The 18277-nt window shown below is 32.2% G+C and overlaps 1 protein-coding gene across 1 annotated transcript in view; it reads left to right on the top strand.

The window, feature by feature from the left end:
• Positions 1-322: 322 nt before the first annotated feature.
• Positions 323-18277, top strand: part of LOC141496946 (cadherin-18) — a 400980-nt gene continuing 383025 nt past the window's right edge. The window contains exon 1 of the mRNA XM_074199523.1: positions 323-804. Within this exon, the coding sequence (XP_074055624.1) occupies positions 577-804 (228 nt within the window). The 5' untranslated portion in view covers positions 323-576. The remainder of the gene's footprint in view (positions 805-18277) is intronic.

Below are 18277 nucleotides of genomic sequence, written 5' to 3'. Positions count from 1 at the left end.
TAGAATTAAAAACATTTATACTAACATCAACATTATCTCCAGATATTCAGATATTCCCTATACTAGTATTATCATTTCTTCAGCTGTATTTTTAAGTTATAGATAATTGAGTTGACTTTTTATCTATACACATTCATGCACAAAAGTGATTAATCTTTGAAAAGAATTGAAATAAAATTTGGATGAGGAAAGAATACAATTTGTATATATATATATATATATATATATATATATATATATATATACACACATGTCAATAGCTTAACTAATCTGTTTTAATGGTGTGAGTAATTTTCTTTCTCTTTCTCTAATAGGTAGAAAATGTTCAGATGTGGATGTCCACTGTGAAGACTTGGAATCAGATACCTACAACTTCACTTTTTTAAAAATACCATTTCAGGATGTGAATATGATTTGACTTTTCCCCAATGGGTAGTTAAACCATGGACAAGATAAAAAACTTATTTTGGACTGTTTTTCCAAACGAGGCATTGCCTTCCTCCTTCAGTGCCCAGTAAGGGATTACAGTTGATAAGGGAAAGAAAAAAAATCCTTGAACTGGAAAGTTATCCTACAATGAGAATTACGAGTACATCTTGCATCTGCCCAGTCCTAGTTTGTCTCTGTTTTGTGCAGAGGTGTTATGGGGCTGCTCACCACAGCTCCATTAAGGTGACAAGGAATCAAACCAAACACATAGAGGGTGAAACAGAAGTCCATCATCGCCCCAAACGTGGATGGGTTTGGAACCAATTCTTCGTTTTAGAAGAACACATGGGACCAGATCCTCAATATGTGGGGAAAGTAAGTTATGGGGACTTGAGGTGGGAAGGAAATGGTTGTGGGAATGGCAGTGTATAGAGAATAATGAATTAAGACATGGTTTACTTTTTTATTGTGATTTTACTTGTGTTATAGTCATCGTCAAAAAGAAAAACAAAGGGCAATCTTCTCTTGTGTTTGATGTTTTCCAAAGGAGTGGGATCCTTGGGAAATAATTTAATTGTTTTTTTCTAAATGCATGTTATGAAAATTTTTTTCAATATTCATCCAAATGCATATCTATATTTTCAAATTACAAAATTTCCTTCCAGTCTCCCTTCCCACCCTCCTCCCCTCAGTGGTGAACAATGGGGTTAACATTGTACATACATATCTTTGATAAATATGTTTACAGATTAGCCATTTCAGTTTGAGGCATGAGGATTAAGGGAAAGTGATATATAAGAGATAATTTTTAAAAAGTGTTCATCAGATTCTTAAGGGTTTTTTCTTTAGTTTTTGTTTTTCTTCCTCTGGATGGGGATAGCACTGTCCATAGCCAGTCTAATATGGTTGTCCTAGCTCTCTGAACTGCTGAGAGGAGCTGCTTCTATCAAGGTTGATCATTTCACAATGTTGTTTTTAAGAGATGGTTTTCTTAACACAAGCTGATGCTAATATATCATTGCCCATGATATCTCATCATGACAAAGAAATATCTTGGTTGTCCTTTTTCTTCTCAGTATAAATAAAATTTTTTCAACTCATAATTTTGTGATTATAAACATTTTGGATTAATGTTTCAATTAACATTTCAGAATTTTCTGTTTTATATAAGCATAATGCTACATATATATGTACATACATATATATGTACATACAAATAAAAATAGAAAAGCTTATATTTTTTCCATTCCTAAATCACAAGTCAATAATGATCATCATACACATCTAATAACATATGATATTAAATTTATTTGGAGCTAACAAATCTTAACAAAAAGGAATCACATTATAAAAATTTTAGTATTTTGTGGTAAATTTCTTCAGAGAATATTCTATTATTGCATTCATGTCCTATTCTAGTGATAAAATGGTAATTAAAATGCTAATTCATTATAAATTTAAATAATGACTTCATAGGAGGAAAAACTTCAAATTTTATCTTGCCATCTCAAAATGCTTTTATTAAACAATTAAGTTTCTTTTCAGCAGTGTTTACATTTACTACAAAATAAACAGAACCATTGATACTTAAAAAGTGATACTTAAATGAATCCACAAATTCTGATATAGTGGAAGGAAAATCAGTTACAGTTAAATCTAGCCTTAAATATTAGAGAAAAATATTAGGGAAAATCAGTTGTAGTTGAATACGGCCTTAAACATTAGGGAAAATTTTTTTTTTGTGTTTTGGATCAGATATCTTAATATCCACACGTGTGTTATGCACAGTGAAACCTGTCCTAATTCCCTGCCCCTCCCCCACATCAGTTATAAGGAAAGGTTTCAAGTACTTTGTAAAAGAATAAACTGTTTATATTGTTATTTTGGAACATATATATTTTATACTTTATGGCCTCATAACAACATCAGATATGTACTGTTCAGTACAAAGATTTAGATGTGTGGAAGTGGGGGGATTTTGGTGGAGTTGGGCTATTTTAGCATCATTCTCATCTGTCCATTCCTCAAATCTTGGTTTATTCCAGAAGCCAATTTCCAGCATCAGAGCTGTAACTGGTGACACATAAGGAAAATTCATTTGAGAAGTGATGTAGGCCTCAAAATATTGACCTAACCACAACATGTCTAGATCACTTCAGGGAGAGATGGAGAAGAACAATATGAAGCATTTGGGGAGGTGTTCAGCTGACATATGATCCTAGATAAGAAACATGGGAAGAAATGCATCCGTTCCTCACTTTATGTGATCACTTTTACTATCATTGCATAGGAAAGAAAGCCTTAGATAACATCTAGTACAATGCTCTTAATTTCATAAATGAGGAAACTGAGGATCAGAGAGGCCAAATTATTTTCCCAAGGTCCCTAATCTTGACAAGATTTGAAGATAAGAAGTTTCTCTGACTTAAAATCAAATGTTCTGAGTTCAATTTATCCATATTCAGAAAAGAAATGTGAATTTCAGTGTCTTGGAATAGAGCTGATAGGGTCTTGCCCAAATTACTGTTCTGACTTAAGATTCAGTGGGACTGTATTCATTTATGCATACTGAATTAAAATTAAAAAAAAAGAAATTAGGTAGCAGACAATCATAGAATCTTAGAATTGCAAGGAGTCTTTGAGATCATAATGGTTGATCTGTATTTAAATAACATAGCTAGCATTTATACAGGGTTTTAAGGTTTCCAATGTGCTTTGCAAAGATTATTTCATTTGGTCTCCATAATAAGCCCAGGAAGTAATATTGTGATTAGTCCTATTTTACGGTTGTGGAAACTGAAGCCAACTGAGTTGAATGGCTTGGCCATGGTCAGGCAACTAATAATTGTTTGAATCCAGACTTCAACTTAGGTCTTCCTGAGGATTCTATCCTCTATAACACTTACCTACACCTGTCTTCAACAGTTTCAAGAGTGAGCATCTCATCTCTTCTTGAAAACATCAGTTAATAGGGAAGTCACTAACTTATAGAGCAATACAAAGTAGTTTAGAAAGTGTTCTATCTCACTATGTTAAAAATATCTTTGAAACTTCCATTATCCATATTCCATTAATTCTGCCTATTGGGTCCAAGCATTACAAGTCTGTTCCTTCCCTTCCATTAAATTCCTTGAATTATTTGAAAATTGCTGTTGTGTCTCTATCTAAGTCTTTTAATCTTCTAAGATTTTCAGTTAGGCTTCAAGTGGCATGGTTTTGAATTCCTTCACCATTTTGTTTGCCTAACTCTAGATTTACTACAGATTGTTAGTATCTTTCCTTAAGGGTGACATCTATGACTGAAGATAATATACCAGAAGTGGTCTGACCAAGGCAGCATGCAGATGGACTGTTGTGTCACTTCCCCTTTATACTATACTGTATTTAATGCAACCTAATATTGATTTTTTTAGATGATGACTAATATTAAACATGTAGGCACAAGTTGGTTCATAGCCTTATTTGTTTGTTCTTTTTTATCATAAGGATTATTTATTGTCTGACTTTACTGTTTGCTTTCTGTATATCAAACTATTGAGATTTTTGAAGCTAAACATATGATTTTGAATTGTTATTTTTTAAATTTCAGCTTTTTGTTGAGTTTTTTTTTAACTCAATGCATTGTATTTGAGGCATGCTATTGAGCAAACTTCTTGGATATTTACTCTATCACTTATTTTAATGAGTATCTTTTCTTCCCAATTTTCTATCCACTCCCACCACAGTTTGGTAAGCATCCCATCTATGCCATGTGGTATCACTGGAAGGTCACTAGATTTTTAGTTAAAAGACAATTGAAGTTTGGTACCAACTATATATTCACTCAGTCCCATTTTTCTCATCTATAAAAATGGGCGATCAAAGTATCTTTCTTACCTCTAAATCCTATGATCATCCACGAAAAAAAGACAGATCCTTGACTTATTCTAATAGAATAAATTTCTTCTGTGTTGACATCAAACCATTAAACAAAAAAAAGACTAATGGTCACTCAAATTCTTTTCTTTTTTACCTGGGTTTCCTATATTCCAAGTTTTCTACCTTGGAATTATCCAAATCTAAAGTCCTTATCTTAAATCTAAATCTAAAAATCTAGTCTTATCAAAGAGACTTATCAATGACAAGTTAATTAGTGAACCAGAATAAAAACATTATGATTTCTCTCAGTCCTGCCATAGGAAGGCCCCTTGGCCAAAACTCAGAAAGGCATGAAAGAATAGACAGGATTCAATTATGCTCTTTTCATGGATGTTAGGCTTAAAGTAGCAAGGGACATCAAAGATCTGTTTGGCGATGGAAATCCAGTCAGAGCCAAAGAACTGACACTTGGTCTGGGTTGTCCAGTTACCAGGGAGACACAGAAGGTTTCTGAGCTACACTACTCTGTGTCAGAGTATGGGATTGAGTTTCAGGTTTTTGAAACTTCTGTGGTTTATAAAACACATCTCCATTATATCCCAAGTATACCCCATTTTTTCATATCACGTGTGACTTCCCTCTCTCCTGTGAAGTTTACAGGGAAGTAGGTCCATACATTACACATAAGCCTGAAATCCCTGCACTACCTCTGAAAAAATCATTCCACGAAATGCAGGCTAGCGTTACTGGCCCTGCCTATTGGACTTCAGAAATCTGCTTAGCAGAGGGGGAGAAAAAAATGCAAGTCCTTTACAAGACAAGAGACTGAATCTGAGACTTGCGTCTTCTTCCCCACCTTTACTCTGATCATGTAGTTGCCAACTTCTTTGCCACGGAAATATTGGGATACCTACATCCTGAGATATTAACAAGGAGGCAGCTGTGGGACAGGCACTGCCAGTCAAGTTTGTGGGCCTCACAACTCTGGTCCTGAACTTGAAGAAGCTGTCATCATTTAAGCCTGCCCTAGTGAGCTTCTTGTTTTTTTTAAATTCATTTTAAAAGAATAAAGCTGCCCAATACTGCCCTTATTTTATGATTTCTGTATAGAAGGGGGGTTGTGTGGGTTTTAAATAAATCTAATATGCTTATCTCAACTTAAAAAATATCTCAAAATGACTTTATTTTCAAGAAAGCATATCTCTTCCCTACAAAGTATATCATGAAAGCAATGGGATCTAGAGAATAACTCAAAATAATTTTATAGTTACTAAAAAAAAAATCCAAGTGAAGTGCTAGCATCTATAGCAGATTATTAATTATAATGGCAAGTCCAGTATTGGAAAACTCCTTCATTTGAAATCTATTCAGTGATTACTTCCAAAATCCTTCAGAACTTGGTTATCCTTTTTTTTTTAACCCTTAGAGTTCTATATACCCTATGACTACATTTGCCATGACAATTGAAGGCCTTAAGCTTGTTGTCATGGATATTTTTCTTGGCCTTTCACTAGAGAGTTTAGTGTGATCTTGGTTTATATGATTTTTTACTGCAAAGATAAGTTTGCATCCCTGTATCTAGGATGTTCAGTTCATTATATAAATGGAACTATACAGGAAACATTGAGTAGCCAATAGATGTATTTTTTTTCCAAACTTGACAGCCAATTAGATCAAATATGCTGTCTAGCATATGCCATATATTTGTGACACTAGCCAGAAAACTTTTCAAATAATTGAGGGATTAGAGCAAGGAAAAAATAAGAGCACATTTGCCAGATGACTTCTCAGCAAAGATTTCCTTTGCTTTCAAAGGATATATCCACATACAAAACTCAATAAGCAAGAAAGACTTTTTACCTTAAATTAAATCCTAGCTAATTTGGCATTATATAATTTAAAATTTAAATTACATATAACTCATTAACATGAAACTTAATGCAGCATGGCTAATATATTATTACAAAAAGTTTTGTCAAGAATATATTGAAGTGTTATGAGCATTCTTTTGCAATTTTCATTTGAGAAATCACTTGCTGTCCTTGCACAAATGCAGCACATTCCTGTCACTAGGTCCTTTGTTCATATTGCTCTCTCCTTAGAATTCCTCTCTCTTCTCACTTTCAAAAGGTTTTCTTTAAACTCTATCTATTCCATAAATTTAAAAGCGATCACCTTCAAGAAAGGTTCCAATCTGGCATGTACAATTGAAAACATTCCTTCCTTCTACTAATCTTACTTCTCATACTTATTTTTTAATCTTCTCATACCCTGTTCTAAACTGGTTTGGGGAAGTTTTTTTTTTTTTTTTTTGGTCAGCTTAATTGTACTTCCATTTACCCTGTTGAGTTTGATTTATGGCTACTGAAATTCTTCCTAAAATTATAACATTATATAATGATTGATTTATGAATTAAAAAGGAATATTAAGAAGGTAAACTGTGCATTTTAATAAGATGTACCTGTGTATATGTATGATAGATTATACACAGTAAATTCTCAATTTTCAAATGGATCTATTCCTAATCAATTTGAATATTCTCTTCAATAGTGTAAGTTACAACCTATCCATGCCTTCCTGATGTCAGTTTTCCCACAACTTCACCTTACTTGAGGTTTTACTTGATTTTAGAGGAAAGAGGAAAACCTCTTTTCTCATCTATTGTCCCTTGTCACATAATAAGCTTAGGCTTTCTTCTTGTCCTATAGTTCTTGTTATCATCTTTTTATTCAGTTCTAAGAGGTCCTCCACATTGGTTAAATGTTCCTATTTCTCATACACATAATGCACCTGCCCATTGCTCTCTGTGTGATATTTATGTTTGTTTTATTCTTCATCAACTATTTTATATTTTGCTGCTATTGAATATTAGTAGAATGTAGGACATTAAAATAAAGGCATTTCCTTTTATAAGAAGATTGGGGGGTCATTACAGAGTTTTTCTATTTCCTGAAGACAGTCAGCACCTTTCCTCCTTTTGTGGAGGCTCAGCTCAATGTTCATCTGTATTGTTTGCACCAGATCCGCCTGTTGATATCCAAGTTCTTTTGGTTGTCCATTCAAGCATGAATTCTAATCTTAATGTTAGATTTGCTTCATCTACTTGGTGCTTCCTCTATGTATTTTAGTTCATAATTAATCTCTGCTTTGGTAGGGTTAAGAGCAATTTGTGCTTTGAAATTAAAAGAAAATAAACTAGTTTAAAATCTAATAGAAAATACTGTTTATTATATGAGATATATATCTGTGAGGTAGAGTGAGGATGCTAAGAATAATTACAATGATGTTAAAACAGAAGATATCAATTAAAACTTATTTAATATTTTTGTACCCAAAATATCCCCAAATCTCTCCAATGGAGAATCCAAGAATAAAAGTAAAATATGATGTGTTGTTTAAGATTTTAATCTATTCTTTGCTTCATAATTTCTTTGGCATTTTATGGGGGGTTGTTTGTTTAGAAAGTATATTCCCATGCATTATTTCTTATGTGAAAAGGCAAGTAGGTAGAGTGAAGGGTGCCAGTCCTGGAACTGACTGGAATGTCTGAGAACTGCTAACAGTGTAATCATGACCAAGTCCTTTATCATCTCTGACCATTGATTCCCTCATCTGTAATATGCAGAGGAAACATGGAGCTCAAATGAGATTATTTAGGAAAGATGCTTTCCCAGATACTAAAAGTCAAAGAAGACAGGCACATATGATACAAAAATATGACATGTAAATACATAAGAGAAGTACAATCAGGAGTTCATGGCTTTCAAGTCATGTAAGTTTGATTGTTAACTTTTCAGTGCTATCAATTATGCTTTAGAAATTGATGAATGATACATATTAGGGCTTAGTTTAATATTGTATTATTTATTTCAATGAGAACATTGTGGAGAAAATGTTAATAATGTATATCAAATTGGAAAATACATGCACATAAACTATATACATGTACCTGTATGTATTTGAAATATATACACATATATTTGAAATACTATGCATATGTTTGAATTATATACCTATACATGCATGCAATCTATTCATGCATGTATACATATACACATATGTAGATATATCTCTATTTCTCTATAATAACAATCAAACAGTCAATCAATTAATTTTAGTCAGTACACCCCTTGAGTACAGCAAATAGTTCTTTATAAGATCTGAAAGAAATAATTACGCATTTAGGAAAGGAGAGGAACACAGCTTTTTAAATACTCCCTCTCTTTTGCTTTTCACAAGAAGAAATATAAGAAATGGGGCTGTTTTAATCCTGATTCTTCATTTAAGGACACAGGAGAAGATAGATTTTAGGTGACTTGACTAGGATAATGCAGCGAATAAGTGACTAAGATCAGATTTAAACTTAGATCTTTCTGAAGTCAGACATGCACCAGGAAAGATTGCAAGTAGGATGAATAGAACTAATGATTGCAAATGATCCTGAGTAGATCTCTGAATTTGCCCTTCTTCTCTGCAGGTTTTACAAATATGATCTTTCAAACTTATTAAATCTTTGGTTTCTTTTACAAAACTAATGAGAATTAAAGGAATTATCTTTTCAAGAAACTTTAAAAAGAAAAACTATGAAAAAATAATGAATATCATTGAGACAGAACTCATAATCATGATAGAAATTATTTAAAGTATTTATTTTATTTTTAAATTTAAGAAAATATGTTGACATACAAATAAAACTGTTGAATATTATTTAAATTGAATCTCCTATTTCTATTCTACTTATCCTTACAAGAAATTGTGAGACTGAGTTTGTAACTGTAGCAATAAATCTTGATAAATAGAGCTGTATGAAAAGGTTTGTTAAACACTTTAAGTTCATTATCTCATTTGACCTTTACAACAAGCATATGGGGGAAGATATTACAGGTATTATTACATCTATTTTATAGAAGAAGAAACTGTCTCAGAGACATCAAGTGACCTCCTCCTCTCCTTCCAAAGCACTGTCACATAAGTGACCTTATGTCAGATGCAAATGCAGAATGTGAACCCAATCTCTTCTGACTACAAGGGCAATTTTTTTCTCCTATATATCATTGCCTACTTTCCCCTCTTTCTTTCTCTGATCATATTACTTATGAAACTCTATGGACAATTTAACGTATTAAAATTTTTGTGCTCACTTTTTAGAAAATAAATTAACATCTCCAGTTGAATTTGGATTTCATATAGTATATTCTGGACATCTCAGTATAAAATCTATTTAAATTAACTGACAAAATATATGCTTGATGCTCAAGCTATGCTTTAAAAGTGTTTTGATGTTGAATGATTTTATGTTGAGAATATTTAAATATATGTAATTGGATACAATTAAAATAAAGAGATACATTTAAAATAATGAGCTATTAAAAGCAAAGCATCTGGAAATATGTTTTACATGCATTTCAAGTGCTAATTACTTGTGATTACATAGATGGTGCCTTTGTAAAAAAATGCCTCTAAGAGAACCACATATTTTCTCCTGAATTATTTGACTGTCCCTTCTTGTATTGCTGTATTGGATGGTTCAAAGAGGGGTTCATATGGTCATTTGTGTCTGAATCTCATTGCAAAATAACTTGAGCACTACTTTCATATCAGAATTTTGCCCATTTGTTTTGATTTTGCTTTTTGATTTCTAACAGTAGGTTAGAAGGAAGGTACTTTTCATTGAAATGCCTTCTATCTCCCATGGTTTTCAGTGTGATGTTCTCTGTTCTTGTTTTCTCTGACTCAATGATTCTCTGAAAGAGAAGGAAAAGATTTGAGAATGATTGAAAGCTTAATCCCAAATTTGGAAATTTGATGGGACTTATGCAACCATTGCCATTTTATTTCCTTTCTTCACAACAATTATCTTTTTAATTATCTAATTATGAGTTAAATAATTATCTAAAAATGAGTAAAGGGGTAAGAATAGTTGTTAATTTGAATTAAATTGTTAATTTAAAAGGAAAAAAATTTTCATGATGTCTGATTGATTTTAAGCAATTGATTTTAATTTTTATGTAGTTTGGCTTTTTTTTTTTGGAGGGGGATGAGTATGTCTGTAAATTCAGTTTTCACCTAAAATCCTAATGTTAGAGATGAAAGGGAACTTGGAGGTAATTTATTCTAAATTAAGGCTCAGGGAAGGCAAATAAGTTTTCTTATATCAGAAACCTAGCAGAACCAGAACTAAAATGTAGGTCTTCTAACTCCTAATATAGTGAATTTTTCATTAAATATTTTCCATAAAATATTTTATTCTCAACATCTGGGTTACTTCCATTTTTTCCCAGTGTTTCCTCATTATTTTAAATTCATTTCAGTATTGAGTACTTTGAGACCTATTTTCCATATGAAGGATGATATTCTCAAATCAAATGAATGTGATGTGTAATTTAAAGAGGGTATTGAGTCATGGAAAAAGAAGGGGAAGGGTCATGCTTTGCAGAAAAATTATGACAGTTCTGGTATCATCATGAAACGCTGACCTGAAAATTAGATGCATAGCTTAAAAAAAAGGTCTTGGCTGTCATCTTATATTTTCAAGATGAAAATTCTTTGAACTTTCTATCTTAGTCTCTTTGAGAAATAAAGATTGTGTATATCACACTTGACATCTGAGTTTATGAAAGTAACAGTGTGTTGACAGGATGTCATGAACTATTAAAAGTTATATGTAGCCATGTTGATTTAGTAATTTCTAAATAATTATAAGGAATTTATAATTTCCTAGGAAACATCTTAAACTCTCATCTTCCCATTAAATTCAAACAATGAATACACCAATTCAATTTGACTTAGAATAAAGTCAAAGCCCATTTTCTATTATAGTTGAATTTTTTAGCCATACTTTCTGACTACATATTCAACATCTGATGGACCTATGAATATTTCTATTGGACTTTTAAAAACTATAAGTTTACCAAGAGTTGATTTAAGTTGTTATTAACTAACCCTCACCACTCCTTCATCTTTCACAGCTCAGCTCCACCTGTACTACTTTGCTACTGTTGCAACTTTGCTCATGCTACATTTATATCTTTGTCCAAAAGCTGCACATTTGTGCAATTCTTAATATTACAAAGTCTTTTTGTGTTCTGTTTCGTGTGTTCAAAGTTCATTGCATTTTCTTCAGTAAATCAGATTTCTCACATAACATTTTGAACAATGGAAGTCTAATATTCTATGAGCTCAAACAAAATTGTTACTACTTGGCTTAGAGACTGATAATGTTTAATTCAAGAGAAGCTTCTTAACATCACAGAGAATTTTATAAAATAGGTAATTTTGAAAAAAAGGCATGACGTTGAAATAGAAATTGTATTGCTTTTGCCTTTTAAACAACCAAATAAAAATCAATTTGTAAATATTTTCTGACATTAGTATTTTTAGAATCATAATACTGTCCTCCTTGATTTGTATTTTTTGATTACCTTTAAAGAGAACAAGATTCTTTAGGGTCTTAGATTTGAAACTTGACTATGAAGAATAACACAGTGCCATAGATTTTATGAACTCAGTTTTGAAGGAACTCTTACAGATATAGGGAACCAGGTATTATTCTAAACCAGATAAAGTATAATTTTTGTTGGTATTTTTCTGATGGAATGCAGATGAAAACAACAAGATTAAAAATGAAAAATCAATTGCCCTGTGTTTTTAAAATGATATATTATGTGAAACTTTTTTGTCAGTATTACCTGAAGGAGTGCATCATATGGTCTCTATTTGACATTTCAGAGCATCTCTTAGCTTTAAGTGAACTTGTGATCTCTAGTGTCATAAGACTTGTAAAGATCTGCCTAACTCAATTCTGTGATGATTCTTCTTAACTTAGACTCCTTACACACACTTTTCCAGTCTTTCTACAATTTATTTTCCCTCCTAGCCTATATGCTCCATGATCTAATGACACTGGCCTCATTTTTTCCCCTCAATTTACTCCCTCTTTCAATTCATGACATTGTATGATTTCTATCCTTGTCACCATCTACTGACTATCCTGGCTTTCTCTGATCACATCACTTTTTAGAAGACTTTTCCAATCCTTCTTATTTCTAGTCTCTTCTCTCTGTTAATTATTTCTTATTTATCCTGCATGAATCTTATTTGTATGTAGTTATATGTTGTTTCCCTCATTAGATTGTGAGCTCCTTGAGGGCAAGCACAGCTTTTGCCTTTCTTTGAATCACTAAAATAGCACAATGATTGGCATATAGTAAGTGCTTAATAAGAATTTATTGACTGATGACTGATCAGTTGTTTCCTTCTTAATAAAATAAACATTAAACTTTATGCCAGGAGATCCCAGGAGAAAAAGTTCATTCTCCACTGAAAATTATAAAAAAAAATAATGGAAAATAAGTGAAATGCATAATTTTTAAAATGCTATTATAGGGGCAACTAAGTGGTGCAGTGGATAGGCCACTGGTGCTGGAATAAGGACTGAGTTTAAATCCGGCCTCAGACACATAATAATTGCCTAACTGTGTGACCTTGGGCAAGTCACTTAACCCCATTGCCAAAAAATGTTATTATAACAGTCAAAACTAAAGACTAATTAATTAATTAATTAAGATTAATTAACAACAACCAAAAAACTTAAGGTTTAAAAACCAAAATATTGAATCTAGATTTTTGACTTTGTTAAGGAAAAAAATAATTTTCTACTTCAAGTTATAACACTTTTTCTGTAAATATTTTTGATTAATTTAACGTAATTCTAAATCTAAGCATTTCTAGCTTAGAGAGAGAAATGTCCAAACTGACAATTTCCCCCTTTTCCCTCTCTCAGAACAGGAGGAATGTCTCTAACTTAAAATAATTTGAGCTAATATTTATAGAAATTCATAACAAGGAAAAAGTCATAATATATGAAAATACAGTTTGGGGTTAACATTCTATTCCAAATAATAGAAAAACCATCACTAATCTCTGAAAACTACTTGTCTCCTTCCCAGCTACTTACCACAATGACTGATAGGATTTCCTTTTAGTGATCCATATTGTAATCCTTTGTGAATGAAAATGAGGATGCTTCACTTTAGAGGGTCTTGGGGAAATAATTGCCTCAGAAGATGGAGAAGGAAATGATTCTACACAAGTAATGCTTTTCCATATTTTATTTTTTATTCAGCTAAGAAACACTTTCCCCCCCTCCTTCCTATGTCTTCCCACCTTCAAAGAAAAAAAAACTACAATAACAAAACATCCTTATAACAAGCATGCATAGTTAAGCAAAATAAGTTCCATATTTGACTATATACAAAATAGGTAATTTTTTAAAAAAATGTACAATCCATTATCTTTCTGTCAGGATGGAGATAACATTATTATTGGTTCTCTGGATTCTGGTTGTATTTCCTTTTTTGTTCAAAATTCTGTTATCTTTCAAACAATTTCTTTAGCTCTTAGTTTTAACTGGTACACAAAATGCTCATTCTGCAAAGTTTTGATTTAATGAAATCTGATTACCAAGAAAAGTTGAAAACAGGAGATATTTTTTCTTAATTTTTTGAATTTTTAAAAAATTTCAGAATTTCACATTTGAATAATATCATTGTTCTGAAAATAAGTTATCCTATCCTTCAGGTTGCTTTTCCATATGACTTTGGAAATATAGTTAGTAATCAGCAGCTTTACTCAGCAGATTTATAAAAAAAATTCATTGAAATCTATATTTATATTGTATGGTAATATGAATGTATTCCTGATTTCTTATTGGCTTTGTCAGCAAATAAATCCCATCTTCTTCCTACCAGACTGGAAAAATTTTGAATTATATATCCTTGACAACAGACTATGAGTCTATTTTTGCATAATCAGTATTAACCAATATGGAGAGATTCATTACCAGAAGGCTGACTGTCAGGTGATGAATTCTTTTAGCTGAGGCAGTCAGTGAAAAACATATATATGTGATCCTTACTTTTGAGTGAGCATCTTCTGTGTCCACAGTTACAGTTGTGAAATAAAAGAAAAGGATACAGAAGTTGCTTTATTCAATTTGTAGACTGCTTCAAATATTAATTTAGCAGTTGAAACTCAGTATATAATCTTTGTTTGGTGTGCTTGTTGTGTATATATGTGAGAGAGAGATGGGGGAGAAGGGAAGGGGGAGTCAGTCATATCTGCTACTTAGAAAGATTTCTTTTGTTTAAAGTTTCTTTTGTTAACTCAGTGAGTAATGGACTAGAATGGGGAAGATATGTGTCAGGCAGATCAAACACCAGTCCAGGTGGGAAAAGATTGTGCTATTTGTTCCTCAAAAAAAAAATATAATAATTTAAAAAAAAACATTCTTTCTCTAGGATCCTTTTTTTAATCTTTTTTATCTTTCTTTTTATCTTTCTTTTTTATCTTTTTTTTATCTTTCTTTCACTAGTCTGGAATTTTCTCCTTCCTCATCTTCACTTCTTACTCCAAGTCCCATTCCAATGAGACAGCCTTTTCCAAATCCCCCTCTTAATTCCTTCTTTTGGTTATTTCCTGTTTATCCTTTTTGTAGCTTGTTTGTACATATTTATTTCCATGTTATCTCAAAAATTAGATTATAGCCTCCTTAATTATTTTTTGCTTTATCTTCAAGATTTAGCAGTGCCTAGTACATAGTAGGTAACTGAAAACCCTTATTGACTGACAATGTCACTTAAGAGATGGGGAAGGGGATATAAATGAGAGATGTTACAAAGATAAAATGAAAAGACCTTGATAATAGCTTGGGCAAGGAAGGTACAAAAAGAGTAAAGAGAAAAAGATAACATATCTGTTGTGAAGTCAAGTATCTGGGAGAATGGTATTGCTCTCAGTAGTAATAGGGAGGTTATGAAGAGAAGTGCTTTTGGGAGGGAAGGGATAATGAGTTCATTTAAAATTATAGATATGTGAGGCATTCAGTTCAAGATGTTAACTAGGTAGCAGGACTTTCAGAATTAAATGTAAGCAGAGAATTTAGAGTTGTGTAAGTAACTTTGAGAACTGAAGCATAAAAATGATCAGTGAATCCATGGGAGCTTATGAGATCACCAAGTGAAATAGTTTTGACAGAGAAGAGAAGCATCACTATTGATAAAATCAGAAATATGATCTCTTCAGTACTTCCTATCCTCTCCCACTTTTTAGAAGGAAAAAAAAGAAAGAAGAAAGGAAGGAAATTCTATTTTTTTAAAAATTTTTATTTATTTAGGGTAATGGGGTTTGAGTCACTTTCCCAAGGCCACACAGGTAGATAATTATTAAGTGTCTGAGGTCTGATTTGAACTCAGGGCCTCCTTACTCCAGGGCCAATGCTCTCTCTATCCACTGCACCACCTAGCTTACCCCCAGAAATTCCCATTTTAAAGAAGGAATATAGTATAGTGATCTGAAGTCTGACCTTGGAGTTAGAAAAATTTGGATTTCTGACATGTGACTATAGGCAAGTCACTTACTCTTTTAGTGATTCAGGCAACTCTTAGATGGTCTTAGGTTCATCACATCAAGAAATTTTCCACATTGATATACCAAACCAAACCAAAGAAAAAATATTAAAAAATTGTTTCAATTAATGTTTTTTGAAACATTTTATTCTTCTTTATTGTCTGCTATTCTACTACTTATTTATATCACTGCTATTAAGATTTTTAAATTATTTGCTCAGATATTTTTTCCCAAAGTTTCCTCTTATCTAAATGGTGACATAGATCACATAGTAGCAGATCCTAATAAACTGGAAATAATTTGAGTATGGGTGTGGTGACAAATCACAGGTCAAAACCACCAACTTGGCTTAATTTGTGCACATTACATGTTAGCCAGAGTAATGAATTGCATACTAAAGAGTAAAAGAGGTACAGTCTTCATCAGAGGAAGGAGTTTGTACAAAAGGAAATCATATATCCTGGATTTAAGATCTTGAATATTCAGTGAGCTTCCTGATCCCCTAAAATGATTGTGTTCAGAAATGACTAAATCATCTTTACCCTGGAGGTTGAGAATCACAAAGTTTGAATTTCTCTGCTTTTCATATATTGTTTCATGTGAATTTTACCACTATGCAAATGGAAATGTGTTCAAGTTTGACATAGTGTGGGCAATTGGTCACACTATCTACTATCCATAAAGCAACTAAGAGAAATATTAAAGTACAGATCAGCAACAGCATACAGAAATCCATCTTTCAATTCAACAAACAAAACATACCAAAGCAGCCTTGCTTTCTGTTCTATCCTGGGGAACCCTTATTGTCTCATATAAAGGCTGCAGAAACCCTTTTGTTTGTTTCTCTTCTGTATTCAAGAAAATTCATTATTTCTGGTAGATTCTCCACATAGTATGTATATAAATGATTTTGTCTCTGTGTATGTGTGACTATATGGCTCAGGCAGGAACTTTCTTAGACATTTAAATTTTACTTGCAGTTTCTTTTTTGTTTACCCCTCTCTGGAACATATTCAATTTTGATCAATCAACCCATTTCAAAGCTAAGATAGCAGAGATTCAAAATGAGTAGTACCAGAGTTATAATGAGGATTCCTCAACTAGCTAGGTCACTTTCTTTCCTTTATGAACACACATAGCTAAGGAAAGGGAGAGATTATTATTTATCATCCTGTAGAAAACAAAAAGTAATGATTCATGGGCTTGTTCTGGAACATCTTATATTCTCTGTAATTGCTTGTTCAGTTCATTAGATTCTTTGCATGCATGATTTCTTTCAATTGTTGTATCAAAATGATGTGAAATACTAAGAAGTGTATCCATTGTATTCAATACTATATAAACCATTTTCAATTGTAATAAGAAAGAGCCAAGAGAAAGAAAATGTGTAAGTGTTGTGGTGAAGTTTCATATAGAATTTCATTTCCCCCTCACATGAGAATAACTTGAAAGATTTATGCTAGAATTCTGGGGACGTGGTGATCATTACCATCAATTAATATGTCCATGAGGAGTCTCCAGGTTTATCAATATCTCTCTAAGCACTTAGTCATGGAAGAACCAAATAATCTCTAATCAAAATATCAATTCTCAGCATTAGTGACGTGAAACAAATATTTATATTCTTTTAAGGTGGATTATGGCATCAATATTAAGTTGCAGCTATGAGAAATTGTGAAACTTTTTAGTGAGTAGTTAAATTGTACCTTAGTAGTTTTCTCCTGTAGTCTTGCAGTTTCTCAATGCCTATCAGAAATATTTAAAACAATATAGGGGGAAAATTATTTGCTTCATTTGTGTAAATATCTAAAATACTTAATGTACCTAAAGAAAACTAATATAAGTCCATTAAGTGAACACTAAATCTATTCATCAGATTCAACTGAAATCATCATACTCTAATAGCAACAATAATGTAGTGTTGAACATTCTTACCAAGTAATATTACATACTTAGAGTATTTAACATTTGTCATATAATAACCTTGAACTAATCATGTAATAGACCCTTAATACATCTGCATGGGCTTGAAGAGTATCTTAATCAACAAGTATTTATTAAATTTCTTATGCTATGTTCCAGGTGTTATAATAGACAAGTTCAAAGAATGAAACAAACCCTTCTTGCAAGGGGTTTAGATCTTATGAGTAAGGTAACAAGCACATATTAAATATATACAGCATAAATAATAAATGAATAAATCAACCATAGTCTGTGATTTTTTAACCAAAGTAGCTAAAATCAATCAGTTCTGAATGGAGAATACTACTAGTATTCTCTTTTCCTCTCAGGAAAGATTGTGTTCCTATTTTCATAAGATCATACTTGAGAGGAAGAGAGGAATTCTATGGAATAGGAATAAGGAAAGAATACATTCTAGGCATGTGAGGTAATCAGTGCAGAGGCACAGTGACATGAATGAGAATTTGCCATTCTGTACCATGGACTAGTTGACAACTTGCCTAGAGTGGGCAGAGGGCAGGAATAAACATCTAAAAAGGATTAGAAAATAGGTTAGGGACAGATTGTATAGGACTTTATAAGCTCAACAGAGTTTATATTTTATCTTGGAAACAATGGAAA

Source organism: Macrotis lagotis, chromosome X, assembly GCF_037893015.1.
Source record: "Macrotis lagotis isolate mMagLag1 chromosome X, bilby.v1.9.chrom.fasta, whole genome shotgun sequence".
Taxonomy (NCBI): Eukaryota; Metazoa; Chordata; class Mammalia; order Peramelemorphia; family Peramelidae; genus Macrotis; species Macrotis lagotis.
Note: the sequence above shows the minus strand (reverse complement) of the source record. Positions and strands in the feature narration are given on the sequence as shown.